Consider the following 13791-nt stretch of genomic DNA (forward strand, 5'->3'; position numbering starts at 1 on the left):
GTATTTAATGGGTCTGAAATGATAATTCCTTGATATTTTAATGTGTATTTCCCTAATTATTGAAATTATATAAATTATTGGAATTATAAAATTTACATAATGTTTATATTAAGAAATATTTTAAAATATATATTTTCAAAGGGATAGTTGGGTATCTTACTCTAGCTTTTAACTCTTCATACCCTTGCTTGTTTTTCTATTGAATTCACTGTTTTTTTTTATTAATTTACAGGTTATATCCTTTATACTCCATTCTAGTCCTGTCATTTATCTGTGCAACAAATATGTTCTCCTAGTCTGTGATGTGTCTTTTTGTTTTATATGGTATCTTTCAAAATAAAACATTTTAATTCCAATGTCCTTTAATTTATCAATCACTTCCTTTATGGTTTATGCTTTAAAATTTCCCTGAAAAAAAATTCTTCCCTGTTATAATATCATAATATGTTTTCTATGATTTTTGTAAAATTTTGATAATTTTACTTCTCACATTGAGGCCTTTACTTCATTTGGACTTGATTGTCTATGATTACAATCTAAATATAAATTTTCATATGAATGGTCAGTTTCTGATCTAGTAATCTATTGAGCAACTAAGTCCTCCTGGTTATTATTTTACGTTTTATTAGAAAACATATTATTCTTACATAATGATGCATAAAATATATGCCTAGTTTAAAGAATAAAAACTAGATATGAACCTACCATCCACCTTATGAAATTAAAATTCCCTGACAGTTTTGAAGCCTCCAATGTTTTCCTTGCTGATTCTGTCCCCTCACTGCCCATCTCTCCAGATAAGTAGTACACTGAATTCTATATTTTTTATTTCTTTGCTTTTATTTGTTTTTATTACTTCCCTCATTTGCAGGTTTACCAAACAACCTCTTATAGTTTCTAATTTATAGATCATTGTATAATTAAATGAATTAACATTTTAAAATCCTTAGAATAGTGACTGAATATGGTGACCATCATGCAGTTCCTTTTTAAATAAATAAAATGGTGTTTAGTTTTCAAACTTTAGATGAATGGAAGCTTTCTCTGTGTACTTGATTTTTCCCTCAAGATTGTGCATTAATTCATTCTTAGTACCATGTGTTTTGTAGTTCAGTCATTTTGACTGCTGTGCATTATTTTTCTATATGTATATATAACACATGTTAGTTAGCCATTTTGCCATTTATGATTTGGGGGTTGATTCTGTTTGGTGTTTTATTTGTTTTGTACATTTCTCCTGATATATTTTGGAGTGGAATTGCTGGGTCTCAGAGTACTCACAACTTCAACTCTAATAGATAACATAAAACTGTTTTCCAAAGTACTATAATCTGACCAATTTCTGTACTTTCCAGTACTCTATAAATATCCTGGTTGCATTACATACTCATCAACCATCAGTATATTTAGATTCACCCATGTGTTTGCCATTTTCTTTGCTCTCTCTTCCCTTTTCCCATCACAGCCTTTCTTGAGCCTATTTTTTCTCTTTCTGAGGTTCACATTTACACAGTTCATTTGTGTGAACCGCACAGTCTGGTGCAGGGAAATAATTTTCTGGAGTCTTTTTGTGGATGTTAACCTCTGAATGCTTTCCTTCACCTTCATTCCAAAGTTTTGCTTTGCTCTAGACTACAGCAAGGTTGGGTTCTTGGTAAGGGTCCTGTTTCTTGTCACATCCTCACCTGGCCTTTACTTGGAAAAAGAGAGAGAGAAATCTCCTATCTCTTTCTCTTTTTACAGAGGCATTAATCCTACCAAGAGGACTCTACCCTCATAACCTAATGTAACCCTAAGTACCTCCAAAGACCTGACTTCCAAATACCATCATGCTGAGGATTAGAATTTCACCATATGAATTTGAGAGGAACATAAGTATTCAGTCCATTGCATTATTATTATTATTGGCCTGTAATTGCTTAGAATAAGGCTAAACTTGGTGGAAATGATAGATTTAAATCTCTTTAAACAAAAATCACTAAGTGCTCTGCAGATGAAATAAATATTGCAAAGATGAAATGCAAATGACTGAGGTTTGTGCTAAGAAGTAGAGATTAGTCTGGTTTGATCTGATATTCCTCCACGTCACTAAGCTGCAGGGAAACCAAGCCACCTGCACATCTGTCATCTGGAAGATTTCCTAAGTAGATGTTCTCAGGCTCCAGATGGACTCAGTGTTCTAACTGCTTGCTCTGTGAATTCATTGTAACCAATATGACAAACTTTAGGCTATGCTAATATAATTTTTCCGATAAAACAGATTTTCCAACTTGTTTTATACTAGGCTTCCCTCCCTACAGCCATTCCTACACTGAAAATTAAGCAATAAAACCAATACTTTAATATCTATAGTATTTGATAAATTATACCCAACTTTAGATGTATTATAACTGCGTGAATCGCTTGACTAATATGCATAGTTGTTCTTTATATATATCTAGGTAACAATGTGTGGGTGTTTCCTTGTGACTTTTGATGTTAAGAAACATATATAATTTAAAAGTCTAAAAGTGTATTTGAAGTTTAAACATAATCAATCTTCAGAAAATCCTGAAATAGCTCCACGGGAATAGTACACATTTTTCCTATTACATTTAATAAAATAACTTAGAGTTATACTCACAAGCTGAAAGAACCACATTTAGCATGATCTTATTGAAGTGCCTGTGTTGGGTCTACTTTCTAGCAGAGAAGATTTTATGAAAACATAGCTATTCTTTGGATATGATTATAACAATTGTGATACAGGTGTTTTCCGCATTATGCAGTGTGTTTTTTTCCTATTTCCAATAGCAAATCAGTTCTTTTTGAAATATTTTTGCTTTATGCCATGGATTCAATGACATTTTCCATCTTTATAGAGATTCTACTATTTTGAAAGTGACTACAAATAGACACAGCAGCTGGACAATTTTCAAGCTTAAATCTAAGCATTTTAACAGTCTTCTCCATTTTTAGTATTTACCATTTCCCTCAACTAAGAGATGACAGAATTTAAAAATTGTAACTTTAAAATGAGTTGAATTATTTGTTCATTTTTATTTTCTAGGAACACAACAGAATTGCTCGGTTGAATGCACCATAGGCTTTGGACAACTCTTTTTCCTGTGTCTATGCTAAATCACTTTGTGAAACTACACCAAAGTAGCTAAAACTAGAATATTTCAGATTGCAATTACCAAGTCTCAAATTTCTTGATTTTTGCTTTTAAATCTTATGTTAACTGCAAATCTTTCCAATAATTTTGTTTTGTTGAGTCTACACATCCTTTAGAAAAATATTATACAAAAAAAAGGTGAATTTTAAAACACGGTACTATCATATGATTTATTATTCTGAAGCAAATGTAATAGATATGCCAAGCATATTATTAGTATTAGTATTATATTAGCATATTAGTATTATAAGAGGAAATGCTGCAGGTGATATCTTAAAGTTGAAAACAATTGTACTTATACCCTTCCCCTTGCCTTTTGATTCACACTTCAAACATTAATCTTCACAGAAAACAAGGGAGATCTGAATGACACGTATAAATAAAGCTGGCGAGACACTGAGACTAATAATGAGAAGAGATGCCAAAAATTTAATCAACCCAGCTCAACAACAAAACAACCCATTCAGGGAAAGACATAATAAAAATTAGGTTAAGCATCCTATAAATAGTTAGCATATTTTAACAATTTTAACGCACCATCAGTTGCAAGATATGCCACTGATTTAGCAACAATATTCCTGGGAAAAATAAAAACACTAATACCTTAAATATCAATATTCATATAATACTAATAGTCTAATAATTAATAAATTTTAACAGTTCTACTATGCATGCTAAAATCCGAAATTTTAAAATAGGATGAAAAGCACATAAGTAATTTTTTTTTTAATTTGCAGGCAGTATTTTATGATGTAGTCACTTTTTTTCCCCAGATAAACCAGTTATCTCATCAATAATCCTTGGTGCAAGAAAGAAAATCCCTATCATATGTGTTCAGCTGAAGGAAATATACTTCTTGCTTCTCTGATTGAAGATGGAAAGAATACTGTACTACAAATACATCTTTTGGGATACTTGTTTGGGAACAATTCTTACTTAATAATTTACTCTGAAAACCTGATGCAGGGTAAAGGGAAATCTCTTCAACTTTGTCAGCATTCCCCACCTACTCAGGCAATAGACACCTTCATTGTACACTGATGCAAAGTATCATAGAATTTCATTACGTGATTAAGTTTTCCTACTTTCCTTAGAAATGTAATTAATTTTACCTGAAAAGTCTTTTCTCAAGCATCTTCATGGACTAAATTAAAAATAAGGATTTCTTATTATATGTCCATTAACAAATTATCGATGCTATGGTTATTTTTAATACATTTGTCTTTTAACCTTTAGAGTTGTAAGTGATTTACAAACTGCCTTTATGGTATTACATATTCTGAATTTAATATAAATATTAATTTTTATGAATATAAAAAGATGTAAATTATGACATCACAAACACAAATGTTGGGGGAGAAATACTGTAAAGTTTTTGTACATGATTAAGTTTTTATAAGTTTAAAATATATTATTATAACTATAAGCTGTTTTATGCAAACCTTATGGTAAACACATAGCAAAAACCTATAGTAAATACACACAAGATAAAAACAAAGGAATCAAAAGATACCCCTACAATCATCAAATCACAAGGAAGATAGCAAGACAGGCAGAAAGAAAGAAAAATTCTACAAAATAGCCAGAAAAGAATTCTCAAAAAGGCAATAGTAAGTCTTTACCTATCAATAATTACTTTAATGCAAATGGATTAATTTCTCCAATCAAAAGACATAGAATGGCTCAATAGATAAAAAGAATAAGACCCAATAATAATGCTGCCTAAAAGAGACTCCCTTCAACTTTGAGGATACCCATAGACTGAAGGTAAAAGGATGAATACATTTTATGCAAAAGGAAACTAAAAGAGAGCAGAGGAAGTTAAAGTATATTTTGTTTGATATAAGTCTAAGTCAAAAATTGTAAAAAGAGACAAAGAACATCATTATATAATGAAAAAGGAGTCAATTCATCAAGAGGATATAACAATTAGAAATATATATGCTCCCAAATCAGAGAACCTAAATATATAGTAAATATTAACAAATCTGAGGGAGAAAGATATAGCAACACAATAACAGTAGAAGAGTTCAATATTCCACTTCCAACAATGGATAGATCATCCAGACAGAAAATCAGCAAGGAAACATTGGACTTCAAGTACACTTTAAGTCAAAGGTACTTAAAGTACCTTATACTGAACATATACTGAACATTCTATCCAAGAGCAGCAAAATACACATTCTTCTCAAGCATACATGGAACATTTTCTAGGACAGATCATGTTAAGCTACAAAAAAATATTTACAAATTTAAGAAGTGTGAACTCATTTCAAGCATCTTTTCCAACAACAATGGTATGAAACTAAAAACCAATGACAGGAGGAAAATTGGAAAACACACAAATATGTGGCAATTTAAACCACAGACTCCTGAACAACCAATAGGTCAAAGAGAAATCCAAAGGGAAATAAGAAAATCTAAGACAAATGAAAATGGAAACACCATACCAAAATTTACAGAATACAGAAAAAGCAGTTCTAAGAAGAATTTTATAGTGATAAATACCTATAATAAAAATTAAGAAACATCTCAAATAAACAACTTACCTTTATACCTCAAGAAACATGAAAAAGAACAAACCAAGCTCAGAGTTAGTAGATTGAGCAGTCAGTCGTGTTGAGTCTGGAGTTCAGGGGGAAGGTAGGGGATGAGATGTACATCTGGGAAACATGCATTCATGTTTTAATAAATATAAATCTATAATTGGAGAGGAATTGGCTGAGGAATAATCTTTAAGAATATTTAAAGTCTAGCCCGAATATAAAATATCACTGAAGGTAACTGGGGAGATTAATATAATTATAAGGCAACCAGTCTGGTTATTGTAACCTATCAAACCTAATGGAATTACAGTTTAACTTTAGACATGACTTCCTGGCATTTTGAGTATGATTAAGACATAGACATAACTGATTCAAACCCCTTTACTATGTTCGCAAAGACTTAATTTACTAACAAAGATGTATAACTCTTCCAGGGTTTATAGATTTGAGAAACAGAATAAAAGTGAGGGTATTCAGGAATATTTATAGAAATGAAATATTGACTTCCTTGGCAGCTTTTCCAAGTAAACGGGTTTGTAAATATTCATATATTGAAATGTTCTCTCTTACCAGGGTAGAGGGTGCAGTCCATGAATGACAAATCATCAATTGCAATATCTCCAGTGAAGCCATCTCCCACAGAAGCCTCCACCAATATCTAAAAATATATATATATACTTATATATATATATGAGAAATTTGTTGACATGGTAAAGGAAATTAAGTTATAGAAACTCACAGTTGAAGAGGAATTCAGAATTTACCCAAAGATAACCCTCTTTTGAACCATTAAAATACCACTTTGCAAGGGTCTCCATAAAGGGTCATCTTATCTCACACCTTGAATACTTCCAGGGACAGGAAACTCCTTACCTTGCTGGTCCATTAGACCCATGGAGCTCATTCTCTTTCTGATGAGTTTCATTTCTTTGAAGTTTCAATATATCAGATAGATACCTACTGCCCTATAACTTTCAACCATCAGTTCTAAATTTGCCTTATTTTTTTCTGATCCTTTAAATATTTAAAGGAAAATTATTATTCTCTGTTCCCACCTTTACCCTTTGCCTCGGTGGATCATCTGTTTCCCAGATTAAACCTCCTCATCCTTTTATAGAAACCCAACTTGCTACCAGAGTTACTTGCTAGGGTGTACATTTCTATGGGCTTTAAAATTTTTCTCACACAGAGACCTTATTCTGTAACACTTTATGAAATTGGTTAATCGTTATTAGATCTCCTTCAGAGGCACATTAATCACAGTGAACTCAGATGACATTTGTGCTGTTACAGGAGCTGCAATATCACAAAAACTTCAGTAAAATATGAAATACTGACAAACCGCTATAGTATATGGCAGATTGTGATTAGAGATGAGATGCACTGTAATAGAATTAATCATGATGAATTATTTTAATACTTATGCAAATATGTTGCGTACTTACCAGGAATCTCATAATTTAATAATAAAGAACTTCAAGCAAACTCAAACTTAAAAAATACTTTTTCTTCCCCCACTATGATGTGAACATATGTTTCCTTTCATTTTTCCTCACATATACTATATGTGGGAGTTGAAATTTTATTTTCAAATTCTATCCTCCATTAAGAGTTATCATATATAATATTTATTGATGTCATTCTGAAGGATAGTGTTTTAAAAGATCAAATTGCTGACCTCAAACCTCTTGACATTTTCTTCCAACTTTCTAGTCCTTTTTCAGGACTATAAGGATTTTCTCCCTGATTTGTCACTAAAGAAATTAATCAATGTGAGAAAGGTTTATGCATCTGACTAATGGGCAAATACAGTCCACCTGATATTGCCTGAACAACATTTAGTAGTATTAAATATTATACAGTAAGTGTCCTGATACAAGGGGCCACTCCAAATATAAAATGCACCCTGCTTTTCACCACCAGCATGATTGGAAGACATATTATAAACATAGGACACAAAAGCATAGAAAGAATGTCTTGCAAAAAAATCAGACACTTATTTTCAATAAACAAAAATCAGCAGTCAGAATTAGGCAGAACATAAGAAAATATATTCTGTTTTATTTAAAAAAGATTATAGTTGGGTGAATAGTGGGAAAAAGACATAAGCAAAGATAGCTAAATTACTAATAGATGAACTAGACCAATATGTGTATATTCCTCTGCAATACAATGTAGAACATGCTGACAAACAGGTCAGAAGAAACTGAAAGAGGAAAAGCTAAGATAAATAAGAATAAAGACTATTGATTTGGCCCCACTGATCATTATTATCATTCATTTATTAATGAGAAGGGACAGAAAATTGATATCAGAATCCGAAAGACTATGGCAAATGCAGTTGTATATATAAATATTTGTGAGCTCATCTTAGGGATATATATGCATGCATAGCTCCATTCTAGTGTATGAGTTCAATGATTCCAAGTATTCCCTTTATATAGTCACAACTTAAAGAATTGGCCATTTATTAAAATCACAGACAAAATTCCATAATTCACAGCTCCCAATTATTACAGAGTACATGTGTGTTTGTTTATCCACTCCTGAGATACCTCATTTAGCATAATGGTCTCCAGTTCCACCCGAATTGCTGCAAAAGACATTATTTCATTCCTCATGGCTGAGTAGTACTCCATGGTGTATAACCACATTTTGTTAATCCACTCATGAATTCATGGACACTTAGGTTGATTCCACATCTTTAAGATTGTGAATTATGCTGTGATAAACATTCGAGTATAGGTGTCTTTTTGATAAAATGACTCTTTTCCTTTGAGTAGATATCCAGTAGTGGGATTGCTGGGTTGAATGGTAAGTCTATATTTATTTCCTTGAGGAATCTCCACACTGTTTTCCACAGAGGTTGTACTAATTTCCAGTCCCATCAACAATGTATAAGCATTCCTTTTTTTCTGCATCCACACCAGTATCTACTGTTTTGGGACTTTTAAATTATAGCCATTCTAATAGGGGCAAAGTGATATCTCATTGTGGTTTTAATTAGCATTTCCCTGATGATTATTATAGTGAGCATGTTGTCATATGTTTGTTGCCCATTTGCCCATCTTCTTTTGAAAAACTTCTGCTCTTGTCTTTTGCCCACATTTAAATGGGTTGTTTTCCTCTTGCTGATTTGAGTTCTTTGTAGATTCTCAATGTTAGCCTTCCTTATATGTATAGTTTGTGAAGATTTTCTCCTATGCTGTAGATTATCTATTTACTCTGTTGATTATGTCCTTTGCTGTGCAGAAGATTTTAATTTAATCAAGTCCCACTCATTTATTTTTATTGTTGCTGTAATTACCTTTGGGTTCTTAGTTACAAATTCTTTGTGTAGACTGATGCCTAGAAGAGTTTTTCCTACATTTTCTTCTAGAATTTTTATCATTTCATGAATTAAAGTCTTTTATCCATTTTAAATTGATTTTTGCATATGGTGAAAGACAGGGGTCCTGATTCATTATTCTGCATTTGGCTATCCAGTTTTTCCAACGCCATTTATTGAATAGGGTTTCCTTTCTGCAGCATATGTTGCTGTCTGCTTTGTCGAAGATTTAGTTGTTTATAGGTGGATAGTTTTATTTCTGGGTTGTCTGTTCTGTTCCATTGGTCCATGTCTCTACTTTTATATCAGTACCACAAGACTTTCTTATAGCAAAGCACACCTCAACAACAAAGCTATGCATGTTGAGGTTTAACTCTTCTTTTGCCCTATATTTAGTCTTATAAAAAACGCAATATTACATTTAATTTAGTATTGCAAAAAGCTTTGTAAATTTCTCTAAGAAACTAGCCCTAATAAAAAAATGATCACACACACACACACAAAAGAACAAAGCCAACTTCCCTTCTATTCTGGAAAATTCACTTTCATTTGGTTTTTTTTTTTTTCCCCAAAATGAATGAAGCACATTAAAACAAAAACATTAAACATTGTGTGCAAGACAGTATTGCCATTCTGGAAATTAGGGAAGTCAAATTTTACTCCTAAGTTCCATTAGTACCTTACTGAATGCCTTAAAGGGCAATTGAAAATCCAGTTTAGTTTAAATGACCTGCCTTATCTGTAGAGGCCAATTCTACTTACATTAGAACTATCATTGGCTTGGAAATTTTATGAAGTTAACCAGCTCTTCTAAGTTGTTCTTTTCATGGGCTGCTGAATGCTCCAAATAAAGATGAAGTGGCCTTGTCAACTACATTGGGACTTTTAGGCTTAAAAGTTAATAAGGCTCTAGAGACTTGCCTGAATTCATCTTTCTATATATTTAGAAACTGAATTATTGAATGAAAATTTTAAATGATATAGAAATGATTGTCATCTCAGATACATACACACATGCATACATATGCACCCACATACACACACACATATTTTAGGCTCTATTAACTCATAAGAAAAATGAAATTAATTCAACCTGCCACCTACTTTCCATTTAGCCATCATGTATTTGAAAAAGAATATAAAATTTGCAAATTTTATATAAGCTTTATTTGTAATCTCCAAAACCTGGAAACAACCCAAATATCCCTCAACTGGTAAATGGACAAGCAAATTGCAGCACGTTTATACAATGAAACATCAAAGCAATAAAAAGAAACAAGCTAATGATATATGCAACACTAGCTGTGAGCCTCAACCTATATACTAAGTGAAAGAAGCCAAACTCAAAAGGCTATATCCTTTATCAATTCATTTACACAATATTCTAGGAACATCAGACTGTCAGGAAAGAAATCAGATTTGCGTTGTCAGGGCTGCAGATAAAGAGAGGGAATTGATGACAGAGAGAAATGAGAGATTGGGCAGGGGAGGGGTGGAAATATTCTCTATTTTGGTTGTGGTGGTTAGTTACACAATTGTATACAATTGACCCTTGAACAACACAGGTTTGAACTTCTCAGGTCCACTTTCATATGGCTTTTTTTAACCAAACACAAATTGAAAATAGAGTATGCTCAAGGATGCAAAACCTGTGGATACCAGAGGATCAACTGTTCGCATATGCAGTTTGGCACGGCAGATTGCAGCACTTGAGTGTGAGCAGATTTGGTTATAGACAGGTGGTCCTGAAACCAACTCCCTGTATATTCTGATGGATGACTACACATTTGCTGAAATTCATAGAACTGCTCACCTAAACAGGATGACATTTACTTAGGTAAATTGTATCTCAATGAACAAATAGAAAGCATTTATTCTTTTCTACTTATTACCATAATTCATCAATATCTCAACTATTACTTTCACATTTTGTATCAAGTGCTAATTTAATGCATGCCATTTTATAACTAGCATACACTAATCTCAAGCATCTCAACCTATTTTTCAATTCAGCTATAAAAAAGTTTTCCCTTGCTAACCACTAATACTTTTCCAGAAAACAAATATTTATTCCCTTATATTTCTTAATGGTGTCCATTTATTTTTCATTTGGTTTTCCTATAATTAAAAACCCAGAAAAAAAATGAAAGCCATTATAAGAAGCTCTCCTTTGGCCTGTTTTTATACTTGACTAAAAGCTTAAATAGTTAAACTCCTATAAACACATTCAAACATCTATCTAATATTTTGCCACATAACTTGCAATTACTGGAGGCTTTTAGAAAGTCATCTTAGAGTCTCAAACTTTCTAGGCCACTGCTTAGAGAATATTTTCTGGATTCAACATAAGAGGGTTTTTAACTATCTTTGTGATTGTTTACTTAACCCTGAAACCAATCTCTATAAAATTAAACTCAGTTTTATTATGACAAATTTTATGTTTCTAACTCTTTCTCTGGCCCTATCACACACAAAAAGTAGTGCAGAATAATTGGAGGTTTCAAACTATTATACCAGACATAGCAAAACCATTTATCATGAAACAAGGGCCATAAGAACAATATTTAAACTGTGCAAGAAGCTAGGCACAAAAATGAATAATAAAAATAAAATTGTGGTAATAGTAGAAATAAAATAAAATGCTGGGACTGGGACAGATAAGTAGGCCAAATACTGTAAGAGGATTACTTAAAAGAAAAAAAAAATTGATATCTATCTAATCTGGGTTTCTATTTTGGGGAAAAAAATCATGGCAAAATTTTTGTTGATCTTTTAGCATTATATTGTATTTCTTCTTAGCTAATGTCTAGCTTTATAATATATGGCTTGCTAAGAATTTTTGATTCAGAAAAGAAAAAATGAGTGCCTACTTAGGCATTGTGCCAAGTGTTTCCATAGTTACTAAGAAGAAAAATGTTCATCCTCGTCTTTGAATATCTCACCCTAGATAGAGAAGACTAAATGGTAACCCCTGGGCTGAACCTAGCTTACAGGAGTTTAACTTAACCCACACAGCGCTCTCAAGTCGAACAGACTGCCAACATTTTAAAAGTAGCATATTTCATATGAAAGATATCATTCCTGATTCACTGCTGTCTGAGTACTCCCTACAACATAACTGACGCTAAGGTGTCAGTTGCCATTTATTGTTTTATATCTCATCTACTTCTCTCAATCCATGTCCTATGCCTCGTTCTCATAGACAAGGTTTATAATTCCTTGTGCATGATAGGCCAGAAACTGGGAAGGGTCTGAGATTTCATCTACTTGCAAGCTAGCCTGCCACTGTTTCATAGACATATACTGGCAGAAGACAACAGACCCTTGATTTGGAGAGACATGAAAAAGCAGCAGCCAGAGAAGTACCTTCCACTAGTTCCCCAACTCCCACAGCACATCATGAGCACCTGCAAGTGCTGTGGTCACATGCTAGGAGAGGAACCCAACATGAGGAGACTCTAGCTGGGACATGCAGCTGGCACATCTGTCCATTTTCTCCTCCAGAGAAAGAGAGGTGGTGCTTACTCTGGGGTGTAAACAAATGTCTCATGGTATTCAAATAAGCCCTTTGCTCAGAAGCTAAACTGTGCCGAATACAAGAAATCCATGGAGAATTGTCTCCCAACAGTGTACTTACTGCTACATAGTTGATATTTTTAATTTGCGTAAACACTATGACCGCTTCATTCTTTCCTAATATATGCGTAACTTGAAATGTTTAGATCAATCCAGCCTCTTTTCCCCTTATCAAATATCTCATTTTATACTATTCTGAATGAGGCAGTCTCATTTGTCAGTCTTTCAGAGTCGGCCACCTACCTGCCGCTTGCCCACAAAATCTTTTCCCATCAAGGTCTCTGCTGTGTTGGGGGCAGAAAATGAAATTAAAAAAAAAAAAAATCAAAGAAGGCCAGGGATGTGGTCGAGGAAATAGAGTCATTCAAAACCTCAGGCATGTTTCTTTATTTACATAGAATTCTTTCTGCTACTCTTCTTAAGTGAAAGAGAATATACATGCACACAGACACATCATCATCTCTAAGTATTCAGGCCATATGAAATCGATTTTCTTTCTGTGGTTTTCAAAGGGTTCACAAACTATGAAGTTTATTTCAGTTACATTTTCCTCTATGTCCTTTTAGATATATAAAACGGGCCAAAATTTGGGCAAGATTTTGTTTTTCTGTTTTGGTTTTTTGCCTCCAATATATAATATAGTGCCTTCCTGGAACTTGCCTAAGTAGATTTTAAAAGGGATAAATGTTGATCAATTTGAAACTAATTTGCTACTTGAAACTCTGCAAACTCACATGCTATTTTAAAGCAGCCTCTGAGACTCATACACCCTATAACCCATTTCACATCTCATCTATTATTTGAATGAGGACAAATAGTTCTCAATTTCTCCAGTCCTACAGAATTTATATGGAACCTGTTTGACTAGAGGTTACAGATAAGGATTTAATTTTTAAAAATCCTGGTCAATATTAGAGAGAAGAGTAAAGAAGGTTTAGAACTATTGATTTAAAAGTTCAGAAAATTGTGTTTTGATTATTCAAAAAATGATATAATAAGGTATAATATGATTTTAACAGAATACAATGTAACACTGTCCAAAAGATTGGCTCACACCTGCCAAAATTAAACTCTCATTTAGGAAGCATAGTTCTAAAATTCTGAAATGTTGCCTTTTTCAATCAACACACTAATTTTTTTATCTTCCATACTATTACAGATATATTTAATGAAAAAGGAGAACT

At 32.8% G+C, this 13791-nt stretch overlaps 1 protein-coding gene across 1 annotated transcript in view; it reads right to left on the reverse strand.

Moving 5' to 3' along the window:
- The window catches only part of MALRD1 (MAM and LDL receptor class A domain containing 1), a 491205-nt gene that overhangs the window by 344241 nt on the left and 133173 nt on the right, over positions 1-13791 (reverse strand). The window contains exon 18 of the mRNA XM_075997515.1: positions 6274-6361. Coding sequence (XP_075853630.1) covers positions 6274-6361 — 88 coding nt within the window. The remainder of the gene's footprint in view (positions 1-6273; positions 6362-13791) is intronic.

This window comes from Microcebus murinus, chromosome 25 (genome assembly GCF_040939455.1).
Source record: "Microcebus murinus isolate Inina chromosome 25, M.murinus_Inina_mat1.0, whole genome shotgun sequence".
NCBI lineage: Eukaryota > Metazoa > Chordata > Mammalia > Primates > Cheirogaleidae > Microcebus > Microcebus murinus.